Source organism: Ochotona princeps, chromosome 2, assembly GCF_030435755.1.
Source record: "Ochotona princeps isolate mOchPri1 chromosome 2, mOchPri1.hap1, whole genome shotgun sequence".
Lineage (NCBI taxonomy): Eukaryota > Metazoa > Chordata > Mammalia > Lagomorpha > Ochotonidae > Ochotona > Ochotona princeps.
This window is the reverse complement of record NC_080833.1, coordinates 16,491,974-16,512,033: the sequence shown is the minus strand read 5'-3', so window position 1 is coordinate 16,512,033 and position 20,060 is coordinate 16,491,974. Positions and strand designations below refer to the sequence as shown.

Genomic DNA, 20,060 nt, shown 5'->3' with positions numbered 1-20,060 from the left:
TGAGGTGCATTATTAGGGAACTGGAGCTGCAGTAGAACAGGTGGAACATGGACCTACACTCAGATATGAAATGCCAGTGTCGCAGGCAGCAGTGCCACAGCACCATCCTACAGGATGACCTGAGCCTATGGGTCATCGCTGGTCCATCCCAGCCACTTTGTCCAGCCCTAAGCTTAGAAGCACTCAGTACACATGGCCTTGAACAAATGAGTTATTTTCATGTTTCTATTTTGCAGAACAGCATGACATCTTGAATAATGTGCTAAAAAATTCTTGTTTCACAGCCTGGGGCAAGTACAGTAGTGATATCTACAATCAAAGCCAGGCAGGATTCCTTAGCTGAAGACAGCAGCAAAGATCAGCCAGGAATCCCACAGGACAGAGCCGTGCTACCCAGGCTTTCCTAAGCTAAACTTGGGAATTTGTACTTTGTGCTGTGAACCAGTGGGGTGAGGTCGGAGTGCTTGCAGCTTGGGGCAGCCCAGCAAAGGTGGATGCAGAAGACTCTATAAACGAGCCAGCAGCCTGAGGCTTGAAACAGAGCAGCGAGGGAATTCACACGAGCCCACCTGATCTTCCGTGTAGGACTCTTGAGACCTGCAAACCCTGGCGAGGCGCACGCTGCCCTGCAATGAGAAACAACAGCTTCTGTATGGTTTATTTTGTTTCTGGAGCCACCAGATCCAGTGGGCGGATTGTGTCTTGAAATAGAAGCATCTCAAAAGGCCTGTGAATCATTTCTCAGCACAGGCCTGCGAGGTTTCATATCCTGTTCTTGCAGTTACCTTGGGTGCTCTGTGTGTGTGTGTGTGTGTGTGTGTGTGTGTGTGTGTGTGTGTGTGTGTGTTGTTTTCAGGCTTGTTTGCTTGGGATTTAGTTTTGAAACTTTTACTTTCTTATAATAGCTCTTTCTCTCTTTTAAGCTGGATGAATTTTTCAAATGGTTTCTGCAAGAAAGTTCAAACCCTGGAATAAATAACTCTTCAGAAGAATTTGTATCTGGTATGAATCACCCAGCCACTGATTTCTGCAGTGAGAAGACCTTCTGGGTTTAAGCATTTCAATGTACACATGGGGAAACTGAGGCTTGGGAAGGATAGAAGTCGGCTGAGTCCCTCAGCAGGTGTCAGTGGGAAGGGATAGGACCAGAATCAGGTCTGACTCAGAGCCAGCTTGGGAATTGCAAGCTTGCAATCACCCTGTCTCCACATGGGCAGATATGTTTCTTTCTTGTTTTAAAGATTTTTAAAATCTATTTATTGGAAACGTAGAGTTACAAAGAGGGGGAAGCAGAGGGAGGGAAAGAGACCGAGAAAATTTCGTATCAGTTATGCCATAAACACCTGCAATGGGGTCAGGGCTGGGTGAGGCTGAAGCTGGGAGCCAGGCGCGTGACCTGTGTCTTACACATGGGTATAGGGGTCCAAGCACTTGAATCATCTTCCACTGTTTTCCCAGGCACAATAACAGGGAACTGGATCAACAGTAGAACAATTGGGACTCAAACTGTCGCACATATGCTGATGCTACAGGCAATGACTTTACCTGCTAAACCACAACATCAGCCTCTTGGTAGATCTTCAAATTAGCAGAGGGGTGAGCATGTGCAGCGGTTGGAAAATGGCACTTGAGACACCTGCAGTGTGTGGGGTCTGTCACAGTCTATGGGATCCAGTGCTGGCTCAGCCTCCCATGCCAGCCTGCTGCTAATGCACACCCTGGAGCCAGCAGGGATGACTCAAGTACTTGGGTCCCTGCCACCGTCTTGGGGGTAGCAGATTGAGTTCTGAGTTACTTTTATCTACTCCAGCCCTGGTTACTGTAGGCCTTGGTGTAGTGAGCCAGTAGACAGATCTCTCTCTGCCTCTCAAATACATTTTTAAAAATTAAAACAAAATTAATAGAAGAACGGAAAGGATAAGAGGGTTCCAGGCAGTCCCAGTTCTAGCCTAGGTCTAGATGGAATGTGGAAGGGGATGTGTGGAGCCATCACCCCCGCATCTGTTTGGCTCATTCTCCCCAGCATCCCATTAGGCAGTGATTCTCAGCCAAGGTTGACCCTTTCCCCCCAGGGCACATGCACATATTTGAAGAGACTGGCTCATCTCCACTTGGGTGGAGGTTGTTATTGGCATCTTGTGGGTAGAGGCCAAGGGCACTTTGAAACACCCTACCCTCCACAAGACAGCCCAGCAAAACAAGCAATTCCCCAGCCCAACAAGCCGGGAGTGCCAGGGCTGAGGAACCACGCCGGTCAGAGAGCAGCACACTTGCAGGTGGAGTCTTCAAAAAGGCACACTGTGGGAAAAAAAAATGTACATGGATTTCAACTTTTCCTGCACCGAAATAAATACATCTTATCAATTTCTTTTCTTTTTATCAGTGTATTTGAAAAACAGAAGGACAGAGAGAAAGAGAATCTTCCCACTGCTGGTTCACTCTCCCCAGAATGGCCACAATGACTGGGGTTGAGCCAAGTCCATCCAGGTCTCCCAGGTGGGTGGCAGAGACCCAACACTTGGGCCATCGTCTGCTGCTTCTCAGAGTGTACTCCAGCAGGGCAGCAGGATAGCTGGGCGCTTGGCCGTGCTCTGACCTTGTTGCTCCAATGTGGGATATGTACGTCACAGTGCAGGCTCTACCTGCAGCACCCCAACACCAACCCTGAATTCTTTTTCCTGTGGATCTTTCTGCATAACCCCTATCCATCCAAACTTAACTGCTAAGAAGATTGAGGGTCAGAAAGTGCAGCCACTCACTAATTTGGCTTTGGGCAAATGAATCTCTTTGTGCCTGAGTTTCCTCATCTAGAAAATGGAGATCATAGTGCCTGTGTCAGTACTTGGTATAACCACTAAATAAGTCATGCTGGCAACACACTTAGAACAGTGCCCAGTACAGAGTTCTATGAATGTTTCCTAAAAATATCTAAATAAATGAACAGTCTTGCTTGGGATACACAGAAAAGGGGTGGAGGAATAGGAATGAAAGCCTGGGTTTTAAAAAAAAAAGAATCAGAGGACATTTAAGGATACAGGGGCTGGAAGACAAGAAGCCTTCTGGGGTTGGAAGGCCCTGTGCACAGCTGAGCCACATCTGCATGGCATCCCAGGTCTCCTGGGCCGTGAACTCCTCTCAGACCCTGCTCCCTAAAGGCAGCTTCATCTTTCCAGTTTCCAGCGATAGGCACTGCACCCACTTCTTGGTAAGCCTGCCATGGTAACCCCTGATCAGCCTTTGGTGGTGGCTCAGGAGCAGTTCCCAGCTCCCTCCCAGACAATCTCCCTCTTTGAAGGCCAACTGATCAGCAACCTCAATTCCATCTGCGACCTCACTTCCTCCTTGCCATCCAGTATGTGCAGATTCCAGATTAGGACTCAGACATCTTTGGAGTAGGAGGGACTACTACTCGGCCCGTCACACTCACCAACAGGGAGCAGTGGGGTCGTGACACCCCCCTCGCCTCACCCCCACCACACACAGACACAGCACATGCTCCCTCTAAGGGTCCAGTGGCCACTCTACCCCAGTTGATGTCATCACGCACACAGTTCCATGTGACTGGCTCAGCCACTATTTCAAGTGAAGCCAGAAAAGCAGATTCTCAGGTGAAGTTTTCTAATTCTGAAATCACTGGGGCAGAGTTAAAAAAAAAAAAAAAAGTCACAGGCTAGATTTGGCCTGCAGCCATGCAGGTGTGGCCTCTGCGTCCACCTGCACCCCCCATCAACTGTACTGAGATAGTCCCAGCCATCGCAGGCCCTCAGGGATATCCACCCAGTTGGGTCTGGGGGTGGGAAGAAATTTGGTTCAGGGGGTATGGTGGGTACTGGAGCGTACACCTTGGGGGAAAGTTCAGACGGAGAAGGGACCTGCCATCTCCCTAAGGGACCAGTCATCACCTGCAGGAAGCAGTAGTGCATCAAAGGGGACAGGAAGTCAGGCTGGGGCAACCCGAGGAAACCAGGCAGTGCATGGTGGGCCTCACGCCTTGAGTGCTTGGGACAGCTAAGTGCAGCCTTTCTCATTTCAAAATGGGTCTGGTTCTTCTGCTCCCGCAGGGCAGGGAGGACTGACACACGGTAGGAGGCTGAGCTTGAGAAAGAGGCTCATCACCTTAGGCCTTTTCCTGATGTTTGACTTTTGAACCAGGTGCAAGTATTTCCTACTGAAAACAAGAACTTGAAGTCCTTTCATGCACTTAGAATCTTCTAAAACACAAGATTTGGCTGCAGAGATGAAAACACGAGTGCAGCTGTCCTGGTGACTGTACTGCCCCTCCCGGAAGCGGGCAGGTGTGATCTTGCACAGGAAGGTTTGCAAATGGTGAGTGAGATGTGCATCATGCTGGCCGTTTACTCTGCACCAGCCAGCTATGCCCAGGGTCACCTTCCTCTAGCCTCACGTGGCAGGACCCCAATAAAGCATGCAGGCGTCGTCTTCAGTTCTGAACTTGGCCAAGCTAAGGCTCTGGAGTCAGTCGCCTGTCCCCTCTACACTGTATACACACTTCTCTCTGAACCTCAGTTTCCTCACCTGTAAAATGGGAGGGACAGTAACACCTTCATGAGGTTGTTAAGAGGATTAATGAGTGAATGTGCCGAAGGTGTTTGGAATAACACAAAATCAGTGCCCATAAATGCTGACATTTGTTAGTATTCTCACTGTTTTCTTAACCTTGTTTTTATTTGTTTATTTATTTTTAACAAATTGAGCTTGAAAGAGAGAGAAAAATCCTCTATACACTGATTCACTCCCCAAACAGCTGCAAAAGCCAGGAGCTAACAAATCCATCTGGGTCTCCCACGGGTGGCAGGAACTCAAGTTGTTGAACCGTCTTCCATTGCTTCCTAGGGATGCTAACAGGGATCTGGCTCAGAAGCTGAGTAGCCAGGATTCATACCGGCTCTGTGATGTGTGCTGCATGTGCCCCAAGTGGCAGTTCAACCCGTTGCACAATGCTATCCCTCCATTTAGCTTTTTAAAAAACTGCCAGACTAGGACCTGATGCGGTAGCCTAGTGGATAAAGTCCTTGCCTTGCATATGCCGGGATCCCATATGGGCACGGGTTCATGTCTTGGCTGCTCCACTTCCCATCAGCTCCCTGCTTGTGGCCTGGGAAAGCAGTGAAGGATGGCCCAAGGCTTTGGGATCCTGCATCCCTGTGGGAGACCCAGAACAAATTCCCGGCTCCTGGCTTTGGATCGGCTCAGCTCATGCTGAGGAGTGAACCAACATACAGAAGATCGTTGTCTCTCCTCTCTGTAAATCTGAATATCTGGGGAGTGAACCAGCAGATGGAAAAAAATCTTTCTGTCTCTCCATAAATTTGATCTGCCTTTCCAATCTTTCCAATAAAAATATTTAAAAAGCCATCAGACTGTTTTCCAAAGTTTTATATTGTATTCTCACCAGGAACTTATGAGCTTCTTGAGAGAATTAACAAAGTGCTAACCTTGCGCCTGATCATAGTAAACTCTCAATAAACTACAGCTAGAATGAATCGAAGTTTCTGTAGGATCAGGTACAGCCACAGGCCCCAGAGTCCTGCTGCTCCTGCCCTGGAGAGAGGGTATCTCAGGATGACCGTGGCACCGAAGCACTGACCAAGTTTTTCTCCCAGGCACCACCCAATCACGCTCTCATTCTTACGCTGTTAGCCTGGCATTCAGTTCTCCACAGACACCCTGCCTCCATCCACTTACTCAATCCTTTTTTTTCAAACAATTTACTTATTTTTATTGGAAAGGCAGATTTTACAGAGAAAAGAGAAGACAGAGAGAAAGACCTTTCATCCACTGGTTTACTCCCCAAGTGACCACAATGCCAGAGCTCAGTGCTTGACGAGAGAGGATTAGCCAACAGAGCCATTGCGCTGGGGCCCTACCCAATCTTTTTTTAAAAAAGATTTATTTTGTGGGCCCGGTGTGGTAGTCTAGTAGCTAAAGTCCTCGCCTTTAATGCACCAGGATCCCATATGGGCACCTGTTTGTATGCCGGCTGCACTACTTCCCACCCAGTTCCTGCTTCAGGGAAATAAGTATAGGAGGGCCTAAAGCCTTGGGACCCTGCATCCATGTGGGAAATGTGGAAGAAGCTCTTGGCTCCTGGCTTGGGATTGGCTCAGCTTCAGCCATTATAGCCACTTGGGGAGTTAACTAGCAGATAATCTTTTTCTCTGTCTCTCCTTCTCTCTGTAAATACAACTCTCCAATAAAAACAAATAAATCTTTATTTATTTTGTTAAATAAATACAAATAAAATAAATACAAAGTATTTATTTTGTAACAGGTTAAGCTACCACCTACAACACCATCATGCATCCCTTAAGGGCACCTGTTGAGGTCTCGGCTGTTTCACTTCCAATCCAGCTCCTTTCTGATGTGCCTGGGAAAGTACTTGGGCCCCACACCCACGTGGGAGACCTGAAGAAACACCTGACCATGTGAGGCAACAAACCATCGGATGAAACATCTCTCTCTCTCTCGTACTGCTGTTTCTTCCTCTGTCACTCTTTCAAATAAATAAATCTCGTAAAAAATAAACAAAAGATTTATTTAGTAGAAAGAGTGACAGAGAGGGGTGAACATCAGAGAGCTGTTTCTTTCATTGGTTTACTCACCAAATGGCTGCCATGGTCAGAGCTGGAACACCACGTGTCTCCCACACGGGGACAAAGCAGTCAGGTGCTTGGGCCATCTCCTGCGTCTTGTCAGGCACGTGAGCAGGGAGTTAGCATGGAAGTGGAGCAGCTGGGATTTACACCAACATTCGGACGAGCGATGCCGGCATCAGCAGCTGCACTATGACCCCAGCTGTCACCAGCCCAGGCAGGGTGAGTGTCCTCGCCTGTTGCTTCTGCCCCATGGAGCTGACTGGCACCTCCGTTCCTCCCACTCTGGGCTCTCCCCCTCCTGGCATGCTGCCTTTGAAAACCTCAGCTGACTTCAAAGTTTAGCCCTTCTCCTCTCTCACGTTGGCCCTGATTTTATTTCTTTTAAAATGGTTTTTATTTATTTATTTGAAAGAGTTACAGAGAGGGCGAGGCAAAGAGAGAATATCTTCCATCTGCTGGCTCATTCCCCATTTTGGGGAATGGGGAGCCAGGAACTTCATCCGGATCTCCCGCATGGGTGGCAGAGGCCCAAGCGCTTGATTCGTCTTAGCTGCTTTTCCCAGGTGCATTAGCAGGAAGTTGGAATGCACGTGGAACAGTTGGGACTCGAACTGGCACCCACATAGGTTGCCAGCACTCTAAGCACTGTCTTAACCTATTACACTACCTCATCAGGCCCCCATGCCTTGATTTTCTTTCACTAACCGGGTCAGCATTGTCCAATCAGTAGCAACTAACCATGTGTACCTATGGAGCACTTGAAATGTGGTTAGTCCAAATTGAGAAGTGCTGAATTATAAAATGTACACCAGATGTCGGGAATTTAGTATGAAAAACAGTGTCGAAATAATGGTTTTCAGGATTGATTACATGATGAAATGGAATCACATGATGAATATTATTGGGCTAGGTGAAAATAAATTATTAAAATTAACACGGGGGACCGGTGCTGTAGCCTAGCAGCTAAAGTCCTCGCCTTGCATGTGCCGGGACCCCATATGGGCTCTGGTTCTAATCCCGGTGGCCCCGCTTTCCATCCAGCTCCCTGCTTGTGACCTGGGAAAACAGTTGAGGATGGTCCAAAGCCTTGGGACCCTGCACCCATGTGGGAGACCCGGAAGAGCTCCTGGCTTCGGATCAGCGCAGCTCCAGCACTTGCAAGGTATGAATTTAGCCAATGAGCTGTCACGCCGGGCATTCTAATATGCGAAGCTGAAAGGTAGGCATCCTAGTCGGTGTCTTGAGTGTGGTACCAAGCACTTGCTTGCTTCACAAATCTAAAAAAAATCTTTGTCATTTTTATTTATTTGAAAGGCAGAGTGAATGAGAGATCTTCCGTGACTCCCCCAATGCCTTCAGCAGCCAGTGTTGTGCCAGACAGAAGCCCGGAGCCAGGCACTCAGTATGGGTCTGCTACATAGATGGCAGGGCATCTACTATGTTATTAGGGAGCTCCATTGCACACTCTGTAGGGCAGGCAGGCTTCCCAAGTGGTGGCTTCACCGGCTGTGTCATAGGGCTCACCTTTTCACAAACTTTTTAAAGTAATCTATATATATTTTAAATTTTCAGATTGCTACATTGTTCAGAAAGGTAGTGAATGTGGGGCCAACGTGTATAACGGGGTAATATACCATGTGAGGCACCGACACCCCATACCGGAGTGCTGGCAGGAGTCCTGGCTGCTCTGTTTCTGATCCAGCTTCCTGCTAAGATAGCCGGGAAGGCTGCAGGCGACGGCTCAAGCAGCTGGTGTGAGACAGGATGAAGCTCTCGGTTCTGGCTTTGTCCCGGCCCAAGCCTGGATGTTGAGAATATTTGGAGAGTAAACCAGCAGATGGAAGATATCTCTCTGTCCTACTCTCCTTGTCACTTTACCCATCAAGTAAATAAATCTTAAAAAATGAAAGATAGTGAAATTATTTTTTAAAACATTTATTTATTTGAAAGGTAGTTGCAGAGAGAGACCTTCCATGCACTGATTCGCTTCCTAGATGAATGCAATAGCTGGGGCCAGGAGCCAGGAACTCCATCAGAGTCTCCCACATGGGAGGCAGGGGCCCACAAACTTGGGCCGTCTTCTGCTGCTTCCCAGACATACTATCAGGGCACTAGGTTAGAAGCAGAGCAGTGAAGACTTGAACTGGCACTCTGGCCAGTGTCATAGGCAGGGCTTAACCTGCTGTGCCACAACACCAGCCTCACACTTATTTATTTTTTTAAAAAGATATACACAGAGGAGGAGAGACAGAGAAGATCTTCCATCTGTTGATTCACTCTCCAAGTGGCTGCAACCACCACAGTAGAGCCAATCTGAAACCAGGAGCCTGGAACGTTTTTCAGGCTTCCCACACACAGGTGCAGGGTCCCAAGGCTTTGGGCCATCCTCTACTGCTTTCCCAAGCCGTAAGCAGGGAGCTGGATGGGAAGTGGAGCAGCCAGGATGCGAACTGATGCCCATGAAGGATGCTGACCCTTGCAGGTGGGGGCTTAGTTAATGAGCCAGCCATTTCTCTGGAGCATTGCGTTGCATTTCTATTGGACAGTCCTGGTGGGTGTCACGGACACGCTGACAGCTGCCACAAATTCCACACCTATTTCCCTCTCTTTAATGTCTGTTACCTGGTGCACTGCTCATCACGGTTCTGTGGGTGGATGTCATGAGCTTCTCCTCTTACAGGTGAAGAACAGGAAGGGGTATGTGACCCCCGCAAGGACACAGTCCCTGCACGGCAGATCCAGGATTCAGATTCGAGTTGTCTGACCCCAAAGCCCCTGCTCTTCCACAGAATTCTGCTGCACAGTCTAAAGAAGCATGGAAAGATTTGGTGTGTCAGCTCGCTGGAACTGAGGTTACTGGGCACATCTCCGCTCTATTCTGTTTTTAAAAATCTGTTTACCATTTGAAAGTCAGAGTTACACAGAGAGACAGAAAGGTCGCCCATGGACTAGCTCCCTACCCAAATGGCTGCAACAGTCAGGGCTGGGCTGGGCCAGAGCCAGGAGCCCATCTGGATCTCCCACATGGGTGCAGGGACCCAAGCACTTGAGCCAGTCTCTGCCGCTTTCCCAGGTGCATTAGCAGAGAGCTGGCCTGGATGTGAAGCAGCCGGGACTTGAACCAGTGGCCGTATGGGAGACCAGTGATGCAAGCAGCTGCTTTACCACTTCTGCCACAGTGCTGGCCCCAGTTTTTTGAACTAGACCAGTGCTTTGCCGTAATTAATCATGCTAATAAGAAACTGAATGCTTTCACAAATACAAAATGAGGAGGCCAATTATTGCATAGAAACAATGCATTTGGAATAAATCGGATCTCAGGATCTGTGAGAAGCCTGGCAACCACAGATCTAAGCAACCACTTCATCTGACAGGTAGGGAGACTGCTCCCCCTACCCCAACCCACCCCCTGCCAGAGGAAGCCATTGGCACAAGATTGTGGTCTGGAAGCAGTGCCAAGCACCCAAGCTGGGTCTCCCGATCCCCGCTGTACTTTACTTTCCCGAAGTTGAAGGCCTCTACCCTCAGCCACCTGGAAGGCCTTCATCACCACCCACTCGCTTCCTCCCCCAAGCCCAGGTCCCAAGGGCTGGCGAGGGGGCCCGGAGACCCAACCCACTTCCCATCGGTATCTCAAGGCCACTCTCCGGTCCTGGGCCAGGAATTCCTTCCCGAGATTTAAACGGAAATGGTTTCGGAAGCCCTGGAAGTCTTCAGGAACTCGGAGTTCTACTGGGGGTCTCCAGGACTCCCCGGCCTGGCCTCCCTATGTCCCCTCTGAACCATCTTCCCGGGTTCCCGCCTTCCCTCCTCCAGGCCCTGTCTCCACACAGGCAGGAGAGGGAGCGACAGGGTAGGTGCCAAGTCCCTCACTCTTGCGAGCCAGCCTGGGAAGCCAGGGCCGTGGGCGCCGCTCAAGAGCTGTAGAGACAAAGAGACGCGGGGCGCGCGTCCGAGAGACGAGGAGGGAGGAAAAGAATGAGCAGCCAGCGCTGCCCAGGGAGCCCACGGAAAGCCAGCAGTTGGAGGAAGGGCACAGAGGCACCCAAGGAGGCGATGAGAATCTGAGAAAACCGATGGCGGGGTTGGGGGAAGAAACAGAGACCGCGGCGGCGCCCGACAGGCGCTCAACGCCCAGGGTGCGGGCGCGGGGGCGCCAGGGCCGCGGGGGGCGCGGGGGTCCCGGGAGGGCGGACCCTCCTCCCGGCGCCGGGGCCCCGCCGCGGCGTCCGAGCAGCCACATTCCTCCGGGTTTCCCACACACTTGCCATCAAAGAGTCCCCAAAGCCCCAGCTCGCCGCGCCCCTCCCCCGCCAGCGGCTGGAGAAGCTATTTTTCACCCCCTCCTGGTCTTTAATCTGTTGTGGGGAAAAGAAAGCAGCTTTTGTTGAACGAGGGGCTGCGCGGGGGGCGGGGAGGGGGCGCTGGCGATTGTGTGTCCCGCAGCTGCGCACCGTCACCACCGGGGGTGGGGGACGCGGGGTGCGGGCGGGGAGGGCGGAGGAAGGTCGATCAGGGCCAGAGTGGGGGCAGCCGGGGCACGCGGGCGAGAGCGTGGCGATGGGCGAGGCGATGGAGGCAGCGGCCACCCGGGTGCTCTTGCGCATTGTCCTCTGGGTCCTGCCCTGCACCTGGTGGATTTGGCCAGGGAGAGACAGAAAGGAGAGCTCTGAGGGGACCGCACCCCTAGGGAAGATCGTGCATGTCCTGGGGGGGCTTCCAGAGAGGGGTGCGTTGTGACAGGCACAAGTCTCCATGCATTCCAGGAGGGCCCCTCGCCGAGCCCCGCTTACTCAGCGAAGGAGATACACGCGCACAGCCGGAGCTGACTTTCAAACAGGGGCTTCCTTCCTCTCCCACCCCCTCCAGCTGGTGGCATGACTCATAAACTGTGCACTCTGGCAGCCCTGTTGGGCCTCTCCACAGCTGTGTGACCTTGGACAAGTCACCTTGCCTCTCTGGTCCCCTGGAGGGAGTCTGTGCATGTTAGACTCCCCGGTCGCTGGAGCTTAGTGGCTGGGGCTCCTTCTCAAACAGGTGCGCACTTGGGCCATCAGCAGGATGCTGCCCAATTGCTTGGCTTTGACCAGCAGGAGGTGCTCTCTGAGACAGCTGCGTTCCAGCTCCAAAAGGAGTTTGGCCTGGTTGGAAGTGGGGGAAACCCACCTCTCCAGCAAGGTCAGTCGGGGGCCCCTGTCCAGATCTGCCCCCTCCTCTTACAACCCCTTCCCCCTGGTAGGTTTTCACCTGCTGTAACATGGTTTTGCAAGTTTGGGGGTCTTTTCTTGCCCTAGCTCCCCTTGCCATTCTAAAGACTTTCCTGAGCTCCCAATCCAGCTGTCTTTAACAATATTATGGAGGGGGGGTGGGGGTATACTCAAAATTAGAGTTATCCAGCATAACTCACCCCACCCCTGCACAATGTGGTCTCTCGAGTATGATTGCAGGGCTGGCCCTGAGTTCTGTTGGTCTTAGCTACCTGCCACCAGGGGCCACAGCACTCAAAGACACTGGGACTAGAGAGTCAAACAGGACTTGATTGCAGAATGAGCTAGCAATAGCCCTCACAGGTGGCAGGAACTGTTCAATGGAACCGAGCATGAAAGGGCTTGGGGACACAGTGAGGCCTCGACAATAGATTCTCCTAGAGCTGTCCCTTCACTATTTGTGAACTCAGAGCTAAATTCTCACATAACCTGCTGATGCCCTCCAAAGCCTAGACACTCCAGACAATTTGCTGGACCAAGAAAGGAGGCCAAAGCCATCCTCAGCCTGGCAGTGCAAGGGACAGGGACTGGGGTGTATGGACCGGGAGCTGGTACAGCTTCACCATCCCTGTCCCTGTGTGCATCAGTGCCTGAGCCATCAGCCCAGGTCAAATCCCAATTGTGGGGTCCCCCACAACCACCATCTGTGTGGACAACTGTTTTTGAACTTCAGTGTTTTTGTGTAGAAAATAATGATAACACTCACCTCACAGAGCTCTGGCAACAGAGTATACCAGCTAGAGTTTAGAAGGCTCACAGCATGGGATGGCTCCTCCAAACCAGCTCCCTTCCTGCTGCCCTGTGGTGCACACCCCTACACTACAGAGCAGAGGCCAGGGCAGCCATGGCAGCACCATGGCCAGCCACCACACACCTGCTGAAGGAAGGGGCTGGTTACCTGCATGGAGTTGTTGCCTGGACAAGCCAGGCCTGCTTTGGGTTGGAAGAGCAATTCCAAGCAGGTTTGTAAACGCAGGAGCGGCCATTCTGATGTTCGGGAACAAACATTCCCTAAAGTATGGACCGGAAGGGTCTTGATGGGAGTGGGGTAGGAGTGGGAAGGACTTGAAATTTCTAAGAAATGCCCATGCTGAGTCTCTCTGCATAGAAAATGGTGCTTCCTCTAATATCGCCAGCACTGTGTACGGTCTTCCCACCTCAGAGCTATCCTTCCTTTTTACTACTGTTCTTTTTACTATCATTTATGTGAAAGACAGAAGAAGAGAGCCTGGGCGTTGGGAATGCAACCCAGGGCTCTCACGTGATCTGCAGGACCGGATCATTCGAGCCATCACTGTTCTTTGTCTCCCAGGATTTGCACTGGTCAGCAGCTGGATTTAGGTACTCCTATACAGGATGTGGTTGAATTAACTGCTGGGTCAAACACTACCCAGCTCCCCACCGAACACACACACACACACACACACACACACCCTTGCTTCTCTCCCTAGTAGATTAAAACTCTCTGGGTCCACACCACCATCCCAAGAGAACCTCTGGAGGGGCAGAAGGAAAAGCAGAGACGCAGGAAGACCCAAGCTTTGGGATCAGGCAGAGCAGGATCAGATCTGCCTGGCGAATCTCAGGCAGGCACAATAGCCTCCCTCAGCCTCCATCTGCCTTGTCTAGAAACCTGGTCAAGGAGATGTCTGAGAAGGCAGTTTGGATTGAGCGAATGCCATGCAGAATGACAGCACTGAGGGTTTCTGGGCTGTCCCCGGAAAACCTCTACAGAATTCATGACACTGTTCACACTCCCGTCTGGATCAGCCTCTGCTGGAGCTGCTGGAGCTGCTGGAGCTGCTGGAGCTGCTGAATTCACCTGGTGTCACCAAGCCCAGCTGGCAGGGGTGGGATCACATTAGAGCACAGAAACATAAGTGATCTAACGGGCGGTGTGGAGACCCAGCTGGTCAAGCCACTGCTTGGGGCACCTGCATCCCACAGCACAGTTCAAGTCCTGCCATGGACACTGGTTAAATAAAAGATTAGGGTTTCAGCCATCAACAAGCTAGACCAGGACAGAGCTCCTCGCTCAGCCTAGGTTGGCTCAGGCATTTGGAGAGCAAACCAGTGGATGCTAGATCTCTTTCTCCATCTTCCCCGCCCCCACTCCTGTAATTCTGCCTTTCAAATAAATCTTTTTAAAAATGTAACTAATTGCCTTCCAACGCACTTCCTGTCCCTTGCTCCCTTTCATCTGTTCAACTATGAGGCAAGTGGCTGTTACTCTCATCCCAACTGTCCAGAGGCGACAACCCAGGCATAATGAAGGGTAGGTGGTCTGGGCAAGAACAGGAGCCTGGTCTTGACTGTCAACCCCCTGTGTGTGCCTGCTACCGTCTGGACCCCAAGCAGGACTCTGGGGTCCCACTCACCAGGGAGAAGGGGTGTGTTCCAGGCATGCGCACACTTTGACACGCACCTGGCACCTGGCAGGCAAACAGGTACATACTAATGCTAATGAGGCTAGGGAAATGCTAATGAGAGTTCCCTAGGGCGGATGGGGGGGTGGTTGGAGACTGGGTTCTGGCCACTTCTCAGCTCCAGGTGCCCCAGGAACGGGGGCAAGTTTCTGAAATCCCGGCCATCTCCACATTTACATCATAAACAGGGACAAGATGCTACATACATACAGAGCTAGGGAGATAACAGGGGCTGGGCTTAGGAAACAAACAGCTTCGAAGTCAGCAGCAAAGACCCAGCGCACTAAAAAAAAATGCTGAAGACAAAACAGTGTAACTGCAACAGTTCTGCCAACTTTTCAGACACTCAGAGAGCACAACATTGACTTAAAAAAAAGTTCTGGCAAAGGACGACTCGGTTCCTGGAAATGCTTACAAAATGATTCCTGACATTGGGAGGAGATAGTTAAAAGGATTTTAAAAAGAAGAAGAAAAGTTATAGAGATCGATAAAGGGGGCCAGTAGAGAGAAAGGCAAAAAACAAAAGAGCTGAGAGCGAGAGGGGGCGAGGACCGCGGAGGCCCCCCGAGTGAGGACGGCGCGGAGCCCGGGCGGCTGCAGCGCACCAGCCGCGGGCGGCGGCCCGCCCCGCGCTCGGGTGTCGGGCGCTCATTGGCGGGGGCGGCCGTCGCCGGCCGGTGACTGCCCGAGGAAAGGTTGCCTGGGGCACGCATCCCTGTGTGAACGCATGACGTCCCACCCTGGCGCCAGGCTGTCTGGGGCTGAGTCTTAGATCAACACAGCTGTGGGACCGGGACCCACAGCTGGGCAAAGGAGCGGATTCCTCAACAAAAAATAGGATTGTGAGAAAAGTTCTGAAACAAAAACAGCGCAGACAAAAGCCTTAATGACATCCTTTCATAAAAATAAAAAATGCAAGGGGGGGGGGGAGGAAAGCTGGTAAAAGGCGCAGAAGTGGGAACAGAAAGTTCATAGGCATTCGGAATCAGGGGCCGAGGCCCTGCCACCGCCAGACGAGTTGCAGAAGGCCTGAGCTGGCCAGGGCAGCAGCCATTGGGAAAAAGAAGGCCCTGGAATTTGAGCTGTGTAGTGTGCCCCATCAAACCCCGCTGCTGCTTTCAGAACTGGACCTTTCAGAGGAACCTCCTGGAAGGCTTGTCGCCGCCCCCCCCCCCCCCCATTCATCTATCCACCCGGAAAGTAGAACCTTAGCAAGGAAGTGGGTCTTTTCTGTGCAAGCCTGAGGCAGCCCTAAAGGAGGAGAGGAAGAGAGATAAGAGAATCTGGGTGGAGGAAGCCCCTACTACACTCCTGGCCCACGTTTGGGCCCCCAGGCTCCTAGCAGAGGAAGTTGAGCCGGCGAGAGGTTCTCAGTAATTGCCAGAATGAATGAGGTTAGCCGAAAACTCCATTTCAAAGATGGGAAAACTGAGGTTCAGAGAGTTCACAGCAAATAGATGTGAAGAATGGGGAGTTGAGCATGCATCTGTCTGTTCCTGAAGGCTGTGATTGTTCTAGAAGGCCATGATTGTTCTAGAACCCTCTCTCAGGCTTGGCCAGTTTGCACATATGACTGCATGGCAGAACCAGAGGGTCTTTCGCTGGAATCCCCATAGCCACAGTCCCTGTCCCGTGACCAAATGGCCGCCGCTTGACTTGGGCGGCATGTAAAAACTGGTCCACTTGGGTTATTCCCCCTCTTTGTGTTGCCATTGCAGGAGGAAGACTTTTGAAGCCCTCATTCTTGGGACACACACAGTGATACGACTCACGGGAGAGAACAAGACTCTGCTATGGCAGTGTGACATTGAACTTGTTATACATCCTGTCTGGGCCCTCTGCCACCTTACACCTGCCTATCCCAACCTCACAAAGCCTAAGACTTCCAGAGTTGGAAATCACTTGGCAGCTAAGGTCCCGGTCCCTGGGGGCTCATCCAAGATTACCTGACAAGGGAGAGCCGGTCCTCAGAGCCAGCCCGGGGCTTCGGGTTTCCAGGGAACTGTCCTACCCGCCGTCAGTGTTTTGAAACCCTCCAGGCGCTGAGCTCCCATTGTCCTGTTAATCAATGCCACACACTATTGAACTCTTCATTGTTTCCTGTGTTAATCTTGTCTCCTCAAATTGTGACATTCTTGAAAGCAAGAAGCCACTGTCTTTGGTTGAATCAAGTCCATCAGTGTTGACTGATGAAGGAAGACACCGCTGGGGTATGGGGGAATCCTTCCCAGGGATTTTCCAAGATGGAAACCAGCATTTTGGAAATGCAGGTTCCCCAAAGGGGGTAGAAGGTGGCAGGAAGAGGAGCTAAGGATACCCCACACTATCTCACACTGCTGCTGGAGCAGCCGGGCCTTCAGCTGCTGGCTGGGGGCTTCCTGCCCTAGCCCGGAGGGGCAGAAACAGCCCTAAAATCACCCAGAGCTTGCAGAGGTGTGTGCCAAGTGGGGGGAGGAGGAGCAAAAGTTAAAAGAGATTTGCTAACCCCATGGGAGCTCCTGTAAGCCCCCACCCCATTGAAAACCCTGTTCAAAATTCTCATCAGACTCATTTCCAAAGCACAACCGGGCATGTGATTCCTTAAGGAGTTCATGGGGGAACAAAGCCGTAGCTTTTTTCTTTTCCCAATGCACAAAAAAAAAAAAAAAAAAAAAGAAAGAAAGAAAGAAAAGGCACGGATTGAGGCTGGCTCTTTTTTCCCCTGTTGCTCAAAAGTGTTCTTCACTCAAGCCCCTTTCCCCTCCTCCTCCTGCAGTCTCAGCGCCTAGTCCAAATCTGTTTTCTTCATTGTAACCTCAGCTTCACCGCAATTAATTTTTTTCCCCCTCTGGTCACAAGATAATTCCTGACGCCAGTAAGTCTGGAGGTCAGACGAACAGCAAATTGGGGAACAAGGCGGCACTAATTCCTTACAAGTTTCCCTTGAAAAAAAAATCTTTTGCTTAGGAAAAAAAAAAAAAAGCCTTGCTGTTCAGCGATTTATGACCTCGGAGGAGATGCGGGTTCGAACCGCTGATGGGTTAAGGGTGGCCTGGCAGGGGGCAGGGGAGCTCAAAGACGTGGGGCGCTGCCAGGAAAAGGCAAATTCTTGAAGTTAATGGTTTTAAGTGATTTTTTAAATCCGTGCTGGCGAAGAGGCCCGCCTCTCCCCAGTATCAGCGCTTCCTCATTCTTTGAATCCGCGGCTCCGCGGTCTCCGGCGGCCGACCAGCTCGAGGAAGCCTGTTAGCAATTTAAGTGGCCCGGGAACGCCCAGGCCCGGCGGGGCGGGCAGAGGCGTCCTATTTGAATATAGGGGCGTGCCTGCGCGGCGGGCTCTATAAAGGGTCGGCAGAGGCGGGCGTGAGCGCATTGCAGGTTTGACCCTGTGCTTGGGCCTTTCTCTCTCCCTTGCGCATCTCTAAGCCACTCTCCAACATGAAGGCGCTGAGCCCGGTGCGCGGCTGCTACGAGGCAGTGTGCTGCCTGTCGGAACGCAGCCTGGCCATCGCGCGGGGCCGTGGCAAAGGCCCAGCAGCCGAGGAGCCGCTGAGCCTGCTGGACGACATGAACCACTGCTACTCGCGCCTAAGGGAGCTGGTGCCGGGCGTCCCGCGAGGCACTCAGCTTAGCCAGGTGGAAATCCTGCAGCGCGTCATCGACTACATCCTCGACCTGCAGGTGGTCCTGGCCGAGCCGGCCCCTGGACCCCCGGACGGCCCGCACCTCCCCATCCAGGTGCGTAAAGGGATCCTGGGCGGGGCGGAACGCCCCCCCCCCCCCCGCTGGGGGATGCTGCGGGGACCCTGGAAGTCCCCGAGCCTTAACTCTTCCCGTTTGCCTTAATTTTTCTCAGACAGCTGAGCTGACTCCTGAACTAGTGATCTCCAACGACAAGAGGACCTTTTGCCACTGACCTGGCTGTCCTGGCACCTCCAGGTGAGTCTCCCCTCGTTCCTGAGGAGGGGGGTTCTGTTGGGGGTTGAGAGGGACTGGAGTCGGCCGGCTTTCAATAAAGTCAGGAGAGAGTGAGGCTGGAGGGGGACGAATGGGGTGACCTGTTCCAGCCAATGAATGACAGGACTAGTTTGCACCGAACGTGCATTTCCGTCTGGGACGCAAACGCACGTTGTCCCCTGGCAGCGTGCAGTGGCCACAGACCCGCCCGACTAGGCGCAAGTCCGACTCCATAAAATAGCCTTTCTGTTAGCAGCCGTAAAGGGAGTAGTGTCTCCCTCGGCACCCCCCAGCCTCGCCGCCCAAGTCCCCTCTAAGGAGGAGGGAGGGGGCGCGAGCTCTCCCCCTGTGGTCCCCTGGCGCCAAGGGGTGGGGGCAGTGCGGGGCGCGGAGTTATCGCTGGAGGTAGCGACCGAGTTTCCTCCCTGGCGCCGGCCAGTCTGCGGGCGGCCCCCGCCTCGGCGCGCTCGGCGGAAACTGACGGCTCCCTGCTCTTCTCCCCCGCCCAGAGTGCAGGTGCTGGCGCCCGTTCCGCCCTGGGACCCGGGACCCGCTCCGGCCGGAAGACCGAGGGCATGGATGGGCCCCAACCTCACTATGCCTACTTCACTTCCCCAAACCCTCGCCTCGAGGCTGGACCTGACGCCTGGGAGCGAAGGACTGTGAACTTGGGTGGCCGGAAGAGCCAGAGCTAGCGCGGGTCACCAGCTGGGCGACGTCACCCTGCCCTCACCACACCCCCAGTGTTTTAAAAGACTGACTGTCCCGTGTGTGGAAGCTGGGGGAGGGAGGGCGCTCCCCCAAGCTCTGCCAAGGCGGCTGCAGAGCTTTCTGGTCTCCCTGGAGAAGCCTGTGTTGCTCTGAAGATGAACTCTATAATAGAGTATATAGCTTTTGTACTTTTTTATATATATATACAGGAAGGGGAACTTTCTGTAACCGTGCGATGTATAGTAAACTTTTTATAAAAGTTCACACTTTACATAATAAACGACTTTTAAACACTTGTGCAGAATCTGAGCTCATTCCCCATCTCCTTGGTCCCTTAATCGCGTTAGTGGTGGAGCTTCCCTGGAACTTGGGAGAGCAAAACAGATGTCCCTGGCTCATCGGGGTCCAGTGCCCAGTCAGCACCTTGAAGTGTTAGACAAGGGGGAATGATACCAGCTCAGCTTGCTCCTGGGTGGCAGAAATTCGCTGTTGAGGTCCTGATGTGTGGCTGTCCTCGGCCATGTCTTCAGTTACCATGCCTTTCTAGCAGGGAATGTGGGAAGGACTCTTGGCAAGAGTTGCTGTGCCTGGTGCCCAAGCCTGCGTGATGGTTGATAGACCCATTTCACAGATGAATAAACTGATAGTTGGGCCTGGTTTCATTTTCTTCATGCTGGCATCTGGCTGCCTCACTCACTCCAAGGGAGTGGTCTTAACTCAAATTGGCAGCCACCTGCAAGATTGAGTAGGGGGTCAGGAAAGCTTGAGGACTTAGTGTCTGACCTTGAAATTAAGAGGACGGCCCCCATGACCATCAGTTCTTGGCTGTTCCTAAGCCTGCTCCCTTGGGATCCCACTCTCCTGGTTCCCTTTTCGGAGATGGGGATGAAGCACAAGATGCAAATGGGACCCAAGGTGGAGGTGACTGCTGCTGTACCCCGGACAGCCAACCTGGGGAGGTGGGGCTGGGAGAGCAAGATCGCAATCTGCCATCCAACCTTGTGGCTCCCTAGGTGGGCTGCCCCAGACGCCTGGCCTCCCCTAGATTTCTGTTTATGATATGATCTCATCTGTGTGTTGGCCCCTGGCACGAGTTATTTAAA

The 20,060-nt window shown here is 52.3% G+C and overlaps 1 protein-coding gene across 1 annotated transcript; it reads left to right on the top strand.

Annotated features, from left to right (window-relative positions):
- The first annotated feature begins 17,694 nt into the window (after positions 1-17,694).
- On the top strand, positions 17,695-19,253 carry ID3 (inhibitor of DNA binding 3). The gene is made up of 3 exons (XM_058676787.1): positions 17,695-18,027; positions 18,146-18,228; positions 18,756-19,253. Exons 1-2 carry the CDS (start codon positions 17,728-17,730, stop codon positions 18,203-18,205), a joined length of 360 nt encoding a protein of 119 aa, XP_058532770.1. The 5' UTR covers positions 17,695-17,727; the 3' UTR covers positions 18,206-18,228; positions 18,756-19,253.
- The last annotated feature ends 807 nt before the right edge of the window (positions 19,254-20,060 follow it).

Bases quoted from the DNA above. Each gene is read 5' to 3' on its own strand.
- ID3 (XM_058676787.1), top strand. From the start codon at position 17,728: ATGAAGGCGCTGAGCCCGGTGCGCGGCTGCTACGAGGCAGTGTGCTGC. The intron at 18,028-18,145 runs GTGCGTAAAGGG...AATTTTTCTCAG, and splicing joins GCCCGCACCTCCCCATCCAG to ACAGCTGAGCTGACTCCTGA.